The sequence below is a fragment of the Manis pentadactyla genome, chromosome 2 (genome assembly GCF_030020395.1).
Source record: "Manis pentadactyla isolate mManPen7 chromosome 2, mManPen7.hap1, whole genome shotgun sequence".
NCBI lineage: Eukaryota > Metazoa > Chordata > Mammalia > Pholidota > Manidae > Manis > Manis pentadactyla.
Genome location: NC_080020.1, coordinates 151,992,090 through 152,011,672, shown reverse-complemented (window position 1 = coordinate 152,011,672; position 19,583 = coordinate 151,992,090). Strand labels below are relative to the sequence as shown.

Genomic DNA, 19,583 nt, shown 5'->3' with positions numbered 1-19,583 from the left:
AAACACATGCTTTCAAAAACAATTTCCTTAATACTGTAAGCCTAAAACATGGAAATTTTGGTTCTTTGGATGAAAACATCTCACCAGCTTCTTTCATCAGTCCCCACTTTCACAATGAAGATTCAGGAGAGGTAAGGAATTCTAGTAAAAGGAAAACCATGGGCCAAAAGAGAAGTCTTCTATATCGGAAAAGAACATACTACCAGACAGTTCTGTAAGCTCTTTTTTTATCTCGCTGTGTTCCTTTAATTTAAAAATACTGATTAACAACAATAACAGCAAACTGATTAATTGCAAGGTAGACTGCATCACTGTTTCCAATTTTTCAGTGTCTCCCTTTAAGAGGATACAGATCCCCGCTGGTCGCTGGCCATATGCACTGCTCTGTAAAAAGATGGATATTCATCCCCCACCCACCACTGATGTCAGGCTTGGCCTTATATGGGAGCCACATGACACATGCCACCTTCAACCAAAGATTCCACTTCCTTCCACCCAGAGAATGGCGCATTCCAAAAATGTGCACTGTCAGGCAGGGTCCTAGAATGAAAAAGATACTAGAGCACAGCTGACCTTCAACTGCCAGGTAGGATGGATGTAACTATACCAGGAAATTGTAGGACACTTGAGATGTGGGGTTGTTGATTATTACAGCATTGCCTGACAGAAGCTGAGTAATACAAACTATAATCCTGACATTTAACCCACTTTGTCATTTTAATTTATCTGTTTAAGAAGAAAAATCTGACATATGTCATGAACAATCTGGAGGGGATGTTAATTTAGTATGAAAGAAATGTAATGACTCATTTTTTAGGTTTATCAGAATCAAACAATTTGATGTAAAGCTGTCCTATGTTCTGTATCAGCAGTTAATGCATTGATAAGAGAAAGGAATCCAGAAAGCTGAGAACACCCAAATCTGAAGTCTACAGAAACAAGAAATACATGATTTGGGTTCTCTGTACAGATCACAATGGGCTGAATCCAATTGGAGAATCTGTGGTCATTCTAAGTCCAAAACTGGGGAGGCAAGCATATGGGTATGGATCAAAGTAGAGATATGAGCTCAAGGTATAGTCATCCATCTAAGATAGTAAAATGACATCAATCTGTTACTGACAGAAAAAAATTACTAGAAATCTTGTAAAAATGGATATTCAAACTACCAAAATTCATTGCTTCTAAGTACACCTCAACTTAACAATTTAATAAGATAATTGCTCCACCAATTTTCAAGCTGTTTATTTTAATTAAAATACATGTAATAATTCTTAAAAAACACATATTTCTTAGCACCTGTAATGCATAGAGCTCACTATATTAACACTGAGGAGGATTGTAAAGGCATTAAAAAAGAAATTTTGCTTTCAAAGGAAGAAAAATATTAGCCTATCTTCTACACCTGTCTGCTATAGTCATTAAATAAACCCAAGCCCAGATCTGGGAAAAAAAGATATCAATTTTTTAAAAAGATATAACCTAAAACAGTAACTCTCATGAATGCTTTTAAATGTTTTAAGCAACAGAATGGATACAGCCATTGAATACAATTGCTAACCACAACATTAAGTAACCATGAGAGGGGAAAGAATAATTAATTTTTAAAAAAGGTTACCATTTTTGAGGACCTACTATGTGCTGGGCTATTATCTCATTTAAACTTCGTAACAAATCAGTAGCATAAACATTACTACCTCCATTGTTTTCATGAGGGAACTGAGACTCAGAGAGGTTTACTCATTTAAGGTAACAAAACTAGTAAATGACACAGTCAGAATTTGACCCCCTGCATGATGGCTCCAAACCCCTCACCCTTAAAATGCTGTCCTGGAATTTTGTTAGCCAGGTAGCTTTTTTAACCTGCCTTAAAACTTAATTTGTTTTATTCTCAAGGATCTTTAAAGATGATATTTAAAGGTATTTTTATCATATTTCAACAATGTCAAGAATCTGTTCATTTTACTTCACCCAAATATCTCGTGATATAAATTAAGCCCATTTACTCTTTCCATGTCATTAAAGCAACACTTTTGATAGAATTAGTCATATAGCTAGAAGAGACAGCCTGTCTTTATGTAGCAACTAAAAAGAAACTGCTAGATAATTACAAGAAAAAGAATCACCCTATACACAATATCAGATTACCTTCATAAGGTAGTTTTACTAATTTTATTGCTGCACCATCATTATTGTTATTAATAAGCTTACGTGTAGGTATTATAGATTTGACCAGCTGCAATGAACAGTTGTTACCATTTTCTTCATCCATAAAACATGTCAAAGTAGTGGTTTTATGAGTATACAAATAATTAAGAGAAAATACATAGACAGTGTATTTTTATGTTTTAAATACTGACAAAAAAAGCAGTACCAAAATGACAATGAATTACAGATAATCCTTTCATAGTTTTAAAAATCCTTGTTTTATTAGTATCCCACTAGTTCAAAATACACAACAACTTGGACACAGTATATTATTCATTCTAAGGTAAAAAAGCTCAAAATAAATCTCAAGATGTTTTTCCAGATATACCTCATTGTATCTGTTGAAGACCCTGTATTAATAGACAGACAGACAGACAGACAGACAGACAGATAGGTAGAATCACAAATATTTTAAGGTTGAAAGGAACATCAGAACTCATGCCCTGTGATTCTGTCATTAAAATACTTTCTATAGGATAGTGGTTACATGTCAAGGACTCTGAAGCCGGACTAGCTGGAACTAAAACACTGGCCCTACGTGTACTGGCCACGGACTCTGGGCAAGTGACTTTACACCTTTGTTTGCTTCTCTATAATGGAGCATGGAAGAACCTTCCTCATAGGTTATGAAGATTAAATGCAGTACAGTACATGTAATGGGCTCACTACACTTCCTTACATATAAGAAACACTAAGAGACCCTGAGGCCATGTGGACTGCGTGCCCCTCTAAGGAGACACTGCCATTAGATGTCAGAGCAATGTTGTGGGACACCTGAATGTCAACTCTTGTGGATTTAAAAACAATTTTTAAAAATCAGTTTTTAAACAGTCTACAAATAGAAAAGCCCAGTAATTTTTCTTGGCTATGTAGCCTCATCCAATTACTTCTGAATCAAACCTACTTGTAAAAACACTCTAATTAAATTACAGATGGCATGATACAGATTTATGCTAAAGTGGCTTACTCAGACTTTTCATTCATTAGTCACTTGCTTTAAACTATCTATGACATACCTTTTATTTACATTTTGGACTCCAATATTGGGAATATCCTCTTCTCTATTGTTCCATTCTCTGAAACTTCCATTCCTCACAGATAATTTTTAACACATCTCCACTACTCCCAACATAACCAAATCTATGAACACCCACATGCTCTCCCTCTTACAGGTGGCCTCGCCTGCCCATTTCCTTCTTGGGGCACCTCCTCTACCAGTTTGCCCATCTGTCCCCTCAAGAGTTGTATTCCCCACTTTCTCACCTCCCATTCAGTGCTTGAGCCCACTGTCAACTCCATAAGCCACCTCAACCTTCTCCAGTCAGGTGACAGCTCTGAAGCAGTGGACCACAGACCCCACTTCTCGTGGTCTCCTACCTCTCCCACAATTGTTTTTCAACCTCATCCATGGGTTGCTTGTTCCCCTTACTGCCCGTGTGTCCTCAGTCTAGTTCTCATTCTCTCCTCACTCTTCCTGAATAATCTTGTCCATCTCACAGCTTTCACCAGCCCTGTATGCTGACAACTTCCCAAATCTTTACTTCTGTCCTTAAATCATTATCACACAGCAAACTTCCTGTAGGTGATTCTACCTGGAGGGCCCACAGGCATTTCAAATGCCACATACTGAAATCCAAACACTTTACCTTTCCCATTCAGCTTGCTTTTCCTCCTATATTCCCTACCTTATCACCCATATTCTAAAGGCCTCTTTGACCCCTCATCCTCTCTCATTTCTCCATCCAGTCAATCAGCTAGTTCTACTCTGGATTCCCCTAAACACCTCTCTAATCCATCCCCTCCTCTCTGTCCTCACTCTCTGACTGACCTCCTGATCCTCCAGCAGTGCCCCTCAAGGCCACCAGACTCACCCTTGTAACATGCCTTCTAGAAATGATAATGCAATGCAAATGTGACCATTTTGTTCCCCTGCTCAGAGTCCTGAATAGCAGGCCATCACCTACTGGAAAATGTTCAGGCTCCTTGGAATGCATGCAAGGCCCTCCAAGGCCTGGCTCCTGGAGCTCCACTCCCCCAGATCCTCTCCTTCTAGCCCCTACCTTGAATGTTTCAGACCTGCACTTGCCTCTAGCCATCATTGTTATCATTCACAACAAGCTATTTTTCACCTCTTTGCCTTTGCTTATGACATGTGGACCTGCCACATGTCCCTTTGCCCCAGCCTAACTCCTATTCTCCTTCTAAAACTCAAATTAAATGTCACTTCCTCCAGGAAATAATCCTCAAAACTCTGCACTGGGTACAGTACCCTTTTATGTACTCCACAGGATTCCTGATTAGAGCATATAAAAACTAAACTGGGATTATTTGAAATAGTCTGTTACAGGCTAAATTATAAATTATAAATACATCAAGGGCTAGAAAAGTGGTTTACTCACTTCTGTGTCTTGCTCAATAAATGGTTATTCATTTCAACCCAGAAAACTTTAAGTCTATTAGGAATAAAGTTAGAGACCAGCTTAAGGCATCCAAACTGTGTTACATTATAATATATAAAATTTTAGGACTTTAAAATATTGCTTTTTTAAGGAAAAGAATAGAAATTAATTTATATAACTAATTATCTACCTAAATATTAGACAATAACATTCCATACTTCCTTTGGACAATAAATATTTAATTCCCATACTCAGAACTTGTTAACTCAGCCTTAGAGTTTTAATTAAAGTTGGGAAGGGAGCAGGAGGCAGCACTGTTTGGGAAGAGCGGCAGCTACTTGCAGGAAGGAAGTCAAATAGGGGAGTCCAGGGGGCACCTCTCCTACACACGGTCATGCTTTTGGCGCTGCATAAAACATCTGTCCCGAGCTCCAAATATCCTGCGGCCACAGATGACAGCAGTACTCAAGAGAGCATGGACTTCATCCACATCAACCTAACCAGAGCCCAGACAAGATCAGTCAGGCCAAAGGATTCATCCTACAGACACAGCTAAAGGCACAGCTGGTATACCCCGGGAAAGGAGAAAACCATGTGATTTCATGTCAAAAAGAAAAGGCTCTTACACACACGGTGGTCTGAAGAGGTGCCTTCCCACCTCTGCCGATGCTGCTGCCTGTTTCCACGCGGTGACGGACAGCTCTTGTACTTTGCTCAGAGGGTCTCTAGAGCTGCACCCTCTGGCCATGTGAATCCTCATCAGCACCACCGCTACAGACCAGGAGAGGGACTGGGCAGCACGTTTCAGAAAGTGCAGGCACCAAAACATTCGGGCCCTGAGCCTCTACTTCAGTGAACTGCAGAGTCTATGGCCAGTGAAGGTATCGGCCTCTCAGCCTGGGATAAAGTCCTCAACCTCCAAAAGCACTTCCCACCTTCACAGTTCTGAGAAACGATGCCAGCGGGCTCCCTGCCGTGGCCTGAAAGGGAGCAAGCAGGGCCATGCCATCGGCCTGTTATCTCAGACAAGACCAAAAGCCTGAGTAATGTAACCGAAGTTCAAAATTTAGCTGCCCATTATCAGCTGCTTTTTTGTTCTGGAGTAACTCTTGGGTGTTTCTTCTTAGGACCCAACAGAGCCAAATGCTGAGAGTCCTTTTGTCTTTTGGGGCATTGTCCAAATCACCTGACTGTTCTATTATTTGTACCATATACTGGTAGCCAATAAATAGTGTTTTCCCCAGTGTGGAAAAAAGTACACTCATTTGATGACACTAGTACAAACCAAAGCAAAACCAAACACTTGCTTTCCTTGATATGGGCCAGACCTATCTCCATGCTAAAGGGAACAGTTTCTCATTCGCTTCCTCCCAACTGGAAGGAAAAGTTATATAGATGGAATGTAACATTGCATATTCACAAGAAATGACTAAACATATTAGGTAACACAATAGATTATGTTGTATAAGGAAAATCATGGGCCCTAGAAGCACAAAGGAGAAGTATTAGCCTAAACAATGGCTTAAAGCTATTGCAAACACTTCCTCTGTGGGTTCCCACCTGTCCCATGGCTGTAAAATTTAAATTGGTCCTACTATTCCTGAAAAGTCAGCTTTTTTTTTTCCAAACTGAAATAGTCACAATTGTTTAAACACAATCTGCTTGCTCTTATCAGCAACAGTCTTCTATGTCTATCTTAGAGAAGGGCAATGTCTGTATGTGTGTGTGTGCATGTGCACTCATGGCACACACAAACCCTCACGAAGAAGATAAAGTAAATAAACTTCCCACCAATCTCACAGCACATTCAAAGTCAATTGTGCTGTATTTACTCACATAATCAGTCCTATTTGTACTTATTTTCTAGGAAAAGAGGACTGGAGATTAAACCCAGAAACTGCAGCTAAGTCTGAGCACCTGATGGACTCAGGGAACTCTGTGGGAGGGCTGAGGGAGAGAGTAGCTGGCAATGCTTGGACAGAAGTTCCCCCTGGAGCTTGGAGGTGAGTTGGGATTTCTCCCAGGACACTGGGAAGCTGCAATTTGCAGCTAAGGCCACAGGGTAGTGCCGTGATTCTGCAAGTAGCTGCCCCTCTTCCCAAACAGTGCTGCCTCCTGCTTCCCCCCATGCCCACTCCCTGCCAGAGAGAGAACGGCTGGGAGAGAGTGGGGACATTTGGTCTGTGTCCTCGGTACTTACAGGACTGCTGTGAGATCCCAAAAAAAATCCAGAAGTATTTGTAAGACTTCGTACCCAGTTACTCCCAGCATTTGCTCCTGATACAGAAGGACCAGACTTTGAAGAACTGAAGAGAACCATAATGCTGTAAAAAGTGATTAGCCTATTGATTACAAACTTTGTTTATGTATGTTTTTATGTTTAGCTCCCACTCTTTTTTCCACTAGGATACAATTAACCACCCCCTCACACTCATCAAAATTGTATTGGAAAGACTCACGAAAATGAAATAAATACTGCATCTAAATGTACCCTCCTGGCATTATGGAACTGTAGTGTTAGTATACAAAAGCCTCCCCAAAATAAAGAGAATAAAATATGGCATTTTTAAAGAGCTTCCTTTCAAAGGAATTTTAATCCTTTAGTTCTTACTATTCAAAGTTTGGTCTATGGACCAGCAGTATTACTAGGGAGCTGGTTAGAAATGCAGAATCATAGCCCCACCCTGGACCTATTAAATCAGAATCTATTTTGTAAAGATCCCTAAGTTATTCAGATGCACGTTAAAGTTTGGAGCACTGGCCCAGGTGAGAGTTAAGTACACTGACCTATGTTTGCAAAATAGTTTTCTAAGCTCTTTTCTTCCTTGAGATGTATTTTATAGAAAAACAAATACATTTTGAAATTTGAAAACAAAAACAGATTATTTCCCAAAATTGGTGAAGATCCACTAGAGTAAAGCCTTTTCCTATCAAAACTGCCAGGTAACTCATTAACATTTCAATGAGCACCAACAGAAAATTTGTTCTGTCACTGCATAACTCAGGTAAACAGTACAGGCATGACGAGAAAAATTTCACTAAGACTAACAGACTCACATTACAGTACTCTAGAGGATTTTTGAAAACTAATTTCCTGTCCATGAAGAGGGAAAAATAAAATTATTTTCAGTACCAAATTAAGCACATAACTCTAAACCGAGTTGCTATGCTAGAGTGGTCTTCAAATTACAGTCATGTTTGTTTACCTCAGCTCACAATGAGCCTCCTGGGAAAAAATTACATGAAGAAGTTTAAGTGCCCTCTATGCCCTTCTCCACAGGTGGGCAGAGATACTGCAAAGGGGAAAAAATACACAAGTGAATGCAATTAATGACTTCTGCACTCTTGTATTCCCACTCCCCTATTATGGAAATGATCACAGATTTTTGAAGTTGGAAGGACTCTGAGAAAACTTATTGCTGCTAGTCCACTTATCCAGGAATCACTGTCTACAAAGCACCTGGCAGGGGGTCTACGGCCTCCTAAAGATAGGTAATTGCTACCCTCTGAGATGGCCTCCTCACGTCACTGTTAGATAGTCTCAGGCCCCCTGATCTTACTCATGCCCTTGAGCAAACCCAGAGCAACTCTCCTCCCCCTTCCCAAGGAAACACATGCCTTCAAACACTCCAGGGCCCCATCAGATCGTGTCCCCAGGTGTTAGCTTCCGTAGACTAAACCCATTTAGTTTCTTGGGTGGTGTGGGATCCTCTTACCCGGTATAACTGTGTATTTTGTTTCTATTGGAACTAAATTATGATTAGCCTGACATAATTTAATGAGACCCAGAGTGCCAAATGAAGTCATTTGATGTAATGGGTGGTAATTCAATACATTCTCAGTGAAACATCAAAGATTATGTTATGGTTAATACATCTACATATGTTACTAATACAACCATAAGTAAGGGCATATTTGTCTGCTAGACTATGATGTACAACTAAGAAAAACTACCAACCCCTACTCACAAAAATGTCCCTGGGTCCCATGCCAGGGACAGAACTCTGTACCAGATGGATGACCTGATCCATTATGGCCTTTCTGTAGCCTTCCATATTTACAATAAAGAGACGTTTTTAAGGAAGTTAAGGGTATTGAAAGAACTACATTTGGCATTCACAAAGCAACTGACACTTTTATTACTTAACATCACAACCTTTTGAGGTAGGCCAGCATAAGGGCTGTCATTTTATAAGTGATTAAACCAAGGCTGAGAATAGGAAATGAGAAAAACAGTGAGCTGCCCAGGGCCAAACAGAAGCAAGGCTGGTGCCAGATGAATTCAGAAATCTCAATTAAATTCCCACACAAAAGAGTACAGGCAACACTGAAAATAAGTTTTATGTATTTCACTTTAAAATAAAACAAGGAAGCGTTATGTTACCATCCAATGACATTAAATCATATTTTATGGCCTTGATTTTGCCATCAGTGCTTTATTTGCAAAATCAGAAAATTTAAACAGGCAAACTTATTCCAGGTTAAAAACCCCACTTACACACACACAAAAATCTTGCATTCCATTTTGAGGTTAATTTTGTTTTCTTAGTTTGACTGTTATTTTAACCAGTATTAAGCCAAAGGGCCTCCTCGTTCAAGTTGCTAAATCTAGAGTGTCATTGATTAGACAGACCCACCTGTTCTAGTTCACAGGGACATTCTCCCAAAATAGATTCTTCGCATTTTATAACCCTCCTACATTTTCACAGGAGAATCTGGAACACAGGAAGGAATCATTTACCCCCATACAATATTCATCTTCATTGTCATTAAAAGACATTTGATTAAACCCCATCTGCACATCTGGCGCACATTCTCTCTGATACCCTCACAGCGCCCAGCCGACTTGAGTCTCAACTTCAGCGCCCCGAGTTAACCAGTTGTCCCACTGGCTTTGTCCCAAACACACTACTGGTGGCACTAGGCTGGTGCTCCTCACTAGGGGACCCAGCACTCAGCTCCCTGCCCCTGGCAATTCACTGGTTCCCATCCATACCTCCCTTCCTGACTGCAGCCCACAGGCCTAGCCTTGGGAGCCACTCCTGGAAATGTTTTCTTCCACACACTGGCTAAGGCCTTTTTCCTAGCCTCAGGGTGTCCCGATGCTCTCAGCCAATGGGAGCTGCCACAAACAAGCATAGGGCCACTTTCAGCCAATGGGAGTGAGTGCAGCCAGTCGGGCAGCTCCCTCCTGACCAATGTGCTGCAGAAAGCCTGGCACTCTGCCCATGCCCAGAGCATGCTGGGAGTGCCACCCTCTCCTTCCACCCTGGTAGTTCTGATGAAATGCTCTGACCCCTAAAAACTGACAAAAGGGAAAGGGGCAGGACTTAAAATGTTTGCTTTGCTGAGGCTAGAGGAAAGGGTCAAGGCACCTGAGGGTGAAGATCAAGGACCTGGGGCGGTGCCCTGACACTATGAGGGACTTGGGAAGGCTAAGAAGGCCTGCAAGAAGCCACGGCCTGGTCATGTCGGCCTGCGGTAGATTTGAAGAGAACCAACAGGTACTATTGGGAAACATCCCTGTGGAAGGTAAGTTATTTGTGGCTCTCTTTATTCCCTCTTTCCCTGCAGGAGTGCCATCCGTCCCCACTCTGCCTTAGTTAATAACTATCTTCACCAAAAAGTGCCACACTTGATTCCCTCCTAATTTCTATTCAGTCTTCCCTCCATGTAGTCTTCCCTCCCTTTTCTCCTTAAATTCTACTTCTCAAGGATCCACTTCAAATGTCACTGACCATGAAGGTCTCTCAACATGATGTGCCCCCATTCCTCTCAAACAAGCAGTGTCTGCTTTGTATTAGAGACATTTATGTGTGGGGTTTATTCTCCTACAAGTCACCAGTAAACACGCTCTCTTTCCTTTGCATCCCATACAATTGGGTTTTTTTAACCAGGAGTTTCAAACCATAGATGGATGGGGAAGGAGGAAGAAGAGAAAGAGGAGGAGGGAGGGAAAAGAGAAGAAGAAATAGAATGGAAAATAGAATAGAAAATATCAAAGTGCATCACGCAAAGGATAAGAGTCATTTCCCAACACTTTTTTCAGTTATGTGTGTGTGTGTGTATGGACATGAATAATGTACTGGTGCAGTGTTAGACTTATCTTTTACTGTGCGTCATGGTCTAAAAGGTTTGAGAGCCACTGATCTATAGCACCTGCCCTATAGTAATGGCTAACTCTATAAATGCCTATCGAATCGAAGAGAACTGATGAGTGCAAAACAATCTTATATAACTGCCAAGGTTCCGGTCTGAAAAAGTATGAAGTATAATACCTATTGGAACAAAAATAAATGGATCCTGGCCTATGTGAAGCTACTGGATGTAGGGGAAGGAGAGGGAGTAGAGAGAGGGATCTGGGTATTTCTGTTGTATTTTGATAGACTTTCTCCCCAATAACTAAAATGTGTTTATACTTAAGGAAATTAAATACAGTTTGACCAAGTTCATTTTGGAAAACTTTTCTCATTCATTGAAACCACCTCATGCTTACAAATTCTGCATCTTTAAAATATTGGAATAGGTACTTCCACCATGATTCATAAAAAGATCTTTCAGAGACACCATGAAAGCTTTTGTTCAAGTTCTTTCTGTCCAAGATGTCTCTATGGCCTCTCAAAACCCCCACCTCACCATCTGTAGGAATCCCATTCATCTTCCAAGACTTTAGTTCAAAGGCTACCTTTCCCGTGGAAGCCTTTTTTTTTAAACTCAGTTTTTCCTCTTTCCCTCCTCCACCACCCACCTCAGTACCAAATATGGTGTTTCTCTCTTCTGAATCACCAGTGTTGGAAACTTCCATTTTTATATGCGTCCGTGTCTCTGTCCCTAACTAGACAATGACATGAGACAAACTATGGTTTACTCATCTTGGTATACCTTACAGCAACTAGCAAAAGGTCTTGAACTTAAGAGATGATCAATAAATATTTGTTAGGTGAATGAATGAAAGCAACAGCCTGTTAAAAGGGATGGTCATTATTGTAAAGGCCCTGAGGAGTGGCTCCTATGTCCAGCAGCTGATGAAAAGCTGTGGAGAACAGGAAGAGTAGAGCAGGAGGGTGAAGAGGCGCTTCTCCTCTGGATACCTGCCCCCGTGAACTTACTGATTCTCAAGTCTTCAGGGACCCAGCTCTATGAATGAAGCTTTGGAGCTGGGTGCAGAATGAATGCCTGCCTTCACCTTGTTCCAAGTCCTTCAGTCTTGCTTCAGACCAGAAGTGGGAAGTTGAGTAAGGAGGCTACCCTTCTCAACTTGAAGGCTGAAGGAGTTATTTGGACAATTCAGGCTCAAAAGAACTCCCCTGAAAAATAAGTATGGGTGTTTCTGAGTTGGGGAAAGGGTGTGCAAGGAAATTGAAGAGATGGTTCTTAAATTATCAATAATCTATACCGATTATATTCAACAGTACTGAGCTTTTTTCTTCATATTGTCTATATGGTCATTTGGGGACACTTTCTGGGACCAGGAGACTAAGCCAGCTCAGGTTCAAAGCCACAGTCACAACTAACAAAACTGCAGTTTGTTTTACTGGAAAATGATGCTCACCAATTAGAGAAAATTGTTAGGGATTAAAATACCATTCTCTTTTGCCATTACCTGTATCTTTCCTCACTCTCTCCAAAGAAAAATGTTTTACTAAGATGAACCAAAGGAAGAAGCTTTTAGTGGTCTTTAAATTTGCATGCTATTTTATAAGTTAATTTACAAAATCATGGTATTTTGTTCTCAAATTTTTAACTTTAGGCCATTATGATTTAGGGATTTGACCTTCACTTTCTTTGCTTTAACATTAACTTCAAATCAATCAAGGTTTAGTTTTGTAATTAATTTCAGAGCCACCCTCACAAATAGGAAGATATCTGCAGTACTGTAGAAAATGCACTGGATTTGAAGTCAGAAAACTGGGCTTCGAAATTAATGTTTGGTTCAAATATGACTCCTCCTCTTCTGGCTGTGACCTCATGCAGATTACCTTATCTTCACCACCTTCAATTTCCCCATCTGTGAAATGGAAATAATAATAGTACTTGCTTCCTAAGGTTGTTGTGAGGATTAAATGAGCTAAGACATGTACTTAGAACAGAGTTATAACATGTCATGTCCTTAGCACAGTGTCTGGTAAGTGTTAAGTATTCAGTATATGTTAGTTTAGAAATTCTGCTGTCATTTGTTTGATGGTCTCAGGGGAGTCATTTTACAGTTTAAAGCCTCCATTTCCTTGTCTATAAAATGGGACGACTATGACTTACCACCACCAGGATTGTTTATAAGATTCAAATGGATATGAAAATATTTGATGCAGAGAAAGTACTCAAATAGTGGTTATTTTGGATCATTTATAAGTGTAAACGTAAACTATAAACTTGAAAACATATAAACTTAATAGTAAACCATAAAATTGAGTCAAAAAATACCATCCAAAAATTCATCCATGCCTGAGAAAAGGTCTGTGTTAGAAATGCATACTCCAGGAGTCTGATTGATATTTAACTTGTCAAAAACATATAAGCTTTTGTAAAATATAAATTCTACATCTGCAAACTAGAAACAGTCTCTCAGTCAAGTCAAACTGCCCTACTATGTAAGCAAGAAAGCCTGCATGCTTTCATAAGCCAAAGGTAAATTGGTGCATTGATTAAAATCTGATTGCATGTACAGCAGCTTTTTTAAATGTTTAATTTTTTTTTCACTTTTTAAAATAATAAATATACTGTAGCTAATGTATATTTCAAGTCAATTCAACAGACATTTATTGTATAACTGTGCTCCAGGTAACTCAGCTGGGAACTAAGGATGCAAAGAGAAATGAAGCTCAGGCCCTGTGCTGGAAAACCCCACAGACTATGGCTGGTAATTTCAAAATACTACTTGTGAAAGCCATGAGGGGGCTTCAGTTTGAGTCAGCAAGCAGACAAGCAACATTAAAATATGCCAAAACAATTAAGTTCTTTCCTTTGAGTGAAAACCTGCCTTTTAAAAGCAAAAGTCATTTTTAAAGCACAGTTTCTAACTGGAAACCTACTGAATTTGTGCCAGAAACCAACATTTATAAATATAAACCTGTAAAATAATAGCTATCTGTAAATGAAAGGCTGAAATAACCCCAGGAGCAACAACACAGTAATTAGCAACTTTTATAGAGTAGTAACATGTTTCATATTCTTTATACGCTGGCTCTTTGAAGTTTCCTGTGTAATATATAAAAGTTTTATTACATTAGGGCCCATCCTCGTGTATTTTATAGGCACCAGCATTATGCAGAGCAAGCTGTACTTAGTCTTCATTGGATCTTTTATAAGAAACTGCTCGATAATGTGCTACCTCTGTGTCCAGTTTAGTTTGCTACACCTGGCCTTAGAAAGATAAGTCACTCGAAGCCTAAATCACAGAAAACATACACATATCCACAAATCATCTATACGATCTAATAAATTATAAAGCAGCTTAGCTTTAAAATTGTACATTGCATATTCATATGCACACCACTTGCAGTTTTAGACACATGTGAACTCTGCTGAATTAAAGCAAAGGGAAAAAAAAAAAAACCTTAGCTTACAGTAAGCGATTACCAGAGGCAGAACAGAGTGCAGTTAATATGCTTGTTCCAGCAGATGTTCATTCCCGTAAATATTAAACATAACACAAGTTCCTCCAGGAATATGCAGGCAGTAATTTTACCACCTGAACAGGGCTGGCTGGAAACATTTAGGAGATGTGGGGTGGGGGGAACAAGAGGGATATTGAAGCAGCCAATAGGATTTTTAAGACACCCGCAACTAGAACTAAACTGCTTCTGGCGGCGATTTACCTACAGCAGCTCCTCAATATGAGAACCCGGAGTGCTCCCCGGGCTGCCCGCTCCCCGAGCGGCGAGCGTGGAATAAAGGGCTTCCCAAGGCGCCACGGTTGGGTGGGGAGGAGGAGGTGTACTGTGCTGAGGTGTGAAGGAAGGGCCCAGAGGAATCGTGAACCTCGAGGAAATGAGTCTCTCCTGGGCCAAGGCCTCTGGAATTCCCTCACGGAGAAGCGCTCGCCCTCTACCCTGGGTGTCACTTTCCACTGGGTGGGAGAGGGTGTGAGAGGCAGAAAGGATGCAGCCGCCAACACCCGGCGCAGACGGGCAGGAAGCTGGAGCATCCTGTAAAGGCACTTCGCGGCAGCCCCAACTCCACGGGAACCAGAGGCTCTTGGAGGAGAGGGCGGGGGCGCACAGGAAGGGAAGGGAGATGTGGGGGGCTCGGGGCTGAGGGGTGGATCCCTGGGCACGAGTGACACGTTCTAGAAATCAGGTCTTTTTCTCTCCATGGCTGCGCTCTGCCCCTGGCTGCCCAGATCAGCGGCCCCAGGGCTGCGGCGGGCAGCACCAGGGGGAGGGGACGAGAGAGAGGGGCCAGAAGACACGGAGGCGGCCGTGCCTCCACGGCGGGGAGGCAGGAAGGAGCTGGCTAGGCGGGCGCCCCCGGCCCACCCCACCCCCACGGCGGCCGGCTGCCCAGAGCCCCCCGCCCAGGTGAGGGCGCGCGGGCCGCCACGGCCGCCCTCGCCTGCCCCGGCGGCGGGCACGGGGACTCACCACAGCGACTCGAGGTCCCATTCCTGGAGCAGGGCTAAGTCGAAGCTGTCCATGGTGGGAGGTGTCAACGCCGCCGTCGCCAAGGCTTGGGCCGCCCGCGCGCTGGAACGAAAGGCGCCGCTCAAGGTGCATCCCGGCCGTGCCGGAGCGGCCGCCGCCTGTCCTCCCGCCAGCCCCCGCCCGGGTCGGCGCCCCTGGTGCCCCCCGCCCCCGACTCCGGGCCGGCCGGCCGGGCGGCAGCGGCCGGCGCACTCACCCGCTCGCCGGCTCGCGCGCAGGCACACTCAGGAGACAGCGGCGAGCTCGCCGCGCCGCCGCCGCGCCCCCGCCCCCCGCGCCCGCCCCTCCTCCCTCCCTCGCGGCAGCCTGGCCCGCTGCAGCCGCCGCGGTGCTCTGCGCCCGCCCGCCCCTCTTTCTCCTCCTGGAGGCGCGTGTGCGCGGGCGAGGCCGAGGAGCGCGCGCGCGCTGTGAGCCCCGCTTGCCGCGCCCGCCCCGCGCGCCCGCCTCGCGCCGCTCCTCGGGGTCCCGCGGCGCTCGCAGGCCGCGCTTTCCGGCCCCCCGCCGCCTCCCGCCTGCCCGGCCCTCGGCAGCCTCGGCCAGCCGCTGGCCTGCGAGCGCCGGCGAAGCGAAAGGCGGCGGCGCGGAGCGGAGGGGGATGCGGCGCCGGGCTCGGCCTGCCGCATCTCCTGTCTCTCTCCCTCGCCAACTGCGCCCGCTCCTTCCCCATCTGCACGCACTTCTTTGGGGGCCCAGAATTCACTTGACCCCGCTGGGCGCCCGGGAGTGGGTGCCTGGCCGTCCCAGGAGCGGGGAGAGTTAACTGTGCAGCTTACAGCAGCACCGTAAACAAATCGTTTAAAATATCTGAGTCAGTAAGTTAAGTGAAATAAAGGGGAAGCAGGGAGGAAACCTCTTCTGATGGGACCTGCAACTGGCCTGCAGTGGGGGTCCCACCGTCCTCCACCCAACGGCCAGCCCCCGGAAACCAACCTCCTTTAAATTTCTTGCAGGGAATGGGTTAGGCCTCTGGGTGTAGACTGCTAACTTCCCACCCCATCTGCTGTCTGGAGAGTGGCATACTGTCAGCTGGAAGGATGATAGAGTATCACTGTGGCTGCTAAAAATCAAGTCCTTGTTATCATGACTTCCTTGATTTTAAAGAACCGTTTCTTCTCTTTACTTCTACAGACATGCTGGGAAGCCCACCCAGATCAGGCTATAACTGTTTCTCCACAGCTAGCCGCAACCGGAAACCCTCCTCAGCCCCTGACTCACCTGTCCTCTTGGGCACAGCTCTGAAGTCCCAGAAAATTCCTGGAGAGAGCAGTACAGAGCAGCGTAGTTATGACCCATCTCTTGCACCAAGCGCCTAATTCCCTGCCATGAGGGAGATCCTTCGGTACTCTCCCCTTTGTTCATTCTCCACAAGAAGAATCCCTGAATGGAGCTGCCAGAAATCTAGACCCTTGGGTAGAAGTCACAGGATCCCTCCAGGCTCAAGCCTGGGAGTCACCTCCTCACCGCCCTGACCTCTGAATGAGGATTAACAAACTAAGTCTGGAGAACATGTACAAAGAAAAGCTCATTGAGAATTCTTTCCTAGTTGGGCATTGGATTACAAAATGCTCAGTCCTCCTCTCTTTCTCCAGCTCTGAAACAGTTCCTTTATTAGCATCTGTAACTAATGTGTGAAATGTAAAACAATAAATTAAGGCAGAATGAGCATCAACAATAGTTCAAGAAAACGGAATTGTTATTTTATAAGCTGATAACTCCCGGCGCCTAAAAGCCTCCCTCATTAGCTGAAGGTAGTAACAAGGCTACAAAAGAACAAAGAGAATGTGAACACAGGAGAAAGTACAGGTGTGAAGGGCTGTCTTCCCAAATCCCAGTCTACAGTGTATTTAGAGAGAAGGAAAAAAAAATCTGTCCTTCTAATATCTCCTTAGCACAAGCCCTGATGGAAATGTTTGCTCTGGCAAAAGTGAGATGCCTGAGACATCCCGACAGCATTCCCCAGGAACAAAGGATGGGGGTGGAGGGTGGAGAGTGAGAGGAGCATTCCCGGTCTGGAAGAACTGCACGTTCCCCTCCTGAACAAGAAATGCATCCTGTCCTGTGCTCATGGCTGCAGCCAGGAAGCTTCTCCAGAAAGGAGACCTCCCGCCCCTCCCAGAGATCTGGCTCCCCTTCCCTTCCCACCACATCTGTTTATACAAAGAAGGGCTGCTGAAGAACAAACAGAACTATGTTTACTGGGATTCCCATTCTGGGCTAGAAGCTCAAGATACAGATTTGCCCTCACCATGGAGGCTGAAAATAAATAGATAGTCCTGGAAAAAGAAAGAGAAAGAGTTGGTGGACTGGTTTACTCATAAAAGGCCTCTCCCCAAAAGCCACAGAGTAATGGATAGATTCATATTTGAATTTAAACATGGCACCCCATGCTCATACACAAGTGTACTTGAGCCTAAAGCAATTGTACTCTGGGTAGTTAAGATAATTTTTTCAGGAATAGCTCTTATTTTCTGTTTGGGGCCTCTAACATATGGGAAGCTTCATTAAAACTTTTATTTCTAGTGTATGTTTTTAGGTCTAGTGTCCAGTTGGAGACTAGAGGCTTTTGAAGAAACCCAAATAATAGTTGTAGGTACCATTTTTACTAATTGTCATGGAAATAAATCTAAATGAATTTATTTACAAAATAAAATTCCTGGAGAGAGCAGTACAGAGCAGTGTAGTTATGTATTTACAAGTATTTACAAGTAAAATTACAAAACAGTGAATGAGAGCCTTTATGGGGTGATCTTTTTATTATTAATATTTATCTGGTGTATTAAGATATTCCCCTTATTCTCCATTCTCTAGGTATGCATACCAACACAAGCACTTAATCTAGTTGTCAAAATTTTAGATCCTTAATAAAAAGCAAAATGTGGCTTGGAATTCCTGGGATTGAAACGGCAGAATTGAAAGGATTTTTTTTTTTTTTTGGTAAAAGAAAAAAAAATTATTTTGTAAAGGAGTAAGAGACTATCGAAATTAAAAATGAAAATAAAAACTGGTGTTTCCTATGAAACTGGTGTAACTTCTGTGCCTTCTTAAGGGCCTTTTCTCCCCAGATAGATAGATAATACTGTAGCAAGCTGAATGAAACCACCCAGCTCTGGAGTGCCGCAGCGGGGAGGCAGCTAACTGGGGAGGAGCTGCCCAGCTCCCTAGGTCAGATGTGTTTGTTTTGTTTAGACTACATCTAAGAACGAAACAGACTAAGAAATGAATCCTAGTCAGACTGGTGCAAGCATACAAGTGCACTTAGCCAGGTCCCCACTCACATTCCACCAACCTGGAATTGGAAGATTCCTCAATAGACCCAGAAGCAAATCCCTGGCATCCACCTAAGCTCTCCCTTTGGCTGTGAATTGAGAGAAGAGAAGCCTTGCATGACATTATTAATTCATGCCTTCTTCTGAAGACATATGGCTGCAACTCAGAGGTCACTTTTGTGACCAGGTGCAGATTTTCCTTTTATAATCCTAACTTCACCCTAGAAAAATGCTCCTGGCCAAAAGCCGGCTGTGCAGGGGTCTTGCTGGAAGGTGATGGGGCCTCCAAGTCCAACTCTTCCAGTCCTGCGTGTCTATCACTACACTTGATCTTGTTGCAGCAAGGCAGCAGACACATCACACAGTCTGCTTCTCCTTCCAGAGGCTTCTAGGGTGTTTGTAACAGTATCTAGGGATTGCAGGATAAGCCCTCTAGGCTTTCTCCTTGCAAATTACATGCTAATATGATGAGCCCCAGGACAGCTTGGGTATTAATACACCGAGGAGTTCTACTGTCTTCAGGCTTTTCCCCCTCCACCGGTATCTCAGAGTGGTTCTAGCCTGGGATCCGAGATGCCTTTCTTTTCCTGCTTTTTCACCATTCCCCAGGTCCTGAGCAGATGGCGTGGCTGTGCTGGCTGTCATCACTCCTCCTATGTTTCCATGGAAACACGGGGCATAGGGACCATCTCTGCCTTGGGCTCTGACAGTATCCTCTGGAGGAGAACTTCAGTACCTGCCCCCACTACCCCATTGCCTGCCCATGTCCTGGGGAGTCTGAGAATGTTAGGGTTATTTCAGAGATCATCTAAGGACATACTCCCCACAAATGGTTGTGAACTGGATGGAAAAGGGAGGTAGAGGGGGATGCCAGTACCCCAGGTATGTGGCAGTTGTGTTGCAATGGTGGCATATTTGGACTTTTTGTTCCCTCATCCAGATTCCATGACTGATGGCACAGATGTCAAAGGAGATGCACCTAAAGTTGCATCTGCTTGTCAGGCAACAGATATTTAATGAGTGTAAGTATGTTACTGATATTTTACACTTTACTGACATTCAACCCTCTC

The 19,583-nt window shown here is 43.5% G+C and overlaps 1 protein-coding gene across 4 annotated transcripts in view; it reads right to left on the bottom strand.

The window, feature by feature from the left end:
* AFF3 (ALF transcription elongation factor 3) overlaps positions 1-15,511 on the bottom strand; it is a 507,786-nt gene extending 492,275 nt beyond the window's left edge. For 3 of the 4 annotated variants that reach the window (XM_036879973.2, XM_057496944.1, XM_036879974.2), the window contains exons 1-2: positions 15,444-15,511; positions 15,188-15,289 (exon numbers count right to left, since the gene is read on the bottom strand). In XM_036879973.2, coding sequence (XP_036735868.2) covers positions 15,188-15,240 — 53 coding nt within the window. In that variant the 5' untranslated portion in view covers positions 15,241-15,289; positions 15,444-15,511. Of the gene's footprint in view, positions 1-84; positions 1,114-15,187; positions 15,290-15,443 lie in introns of those variants that run through there. The other variant, XM_036879976.2, reaches the window with a different exon arrangement.
* Between the last annotated feature and the right edge of the window lie 4,072 nt (positions 15,512-19,583).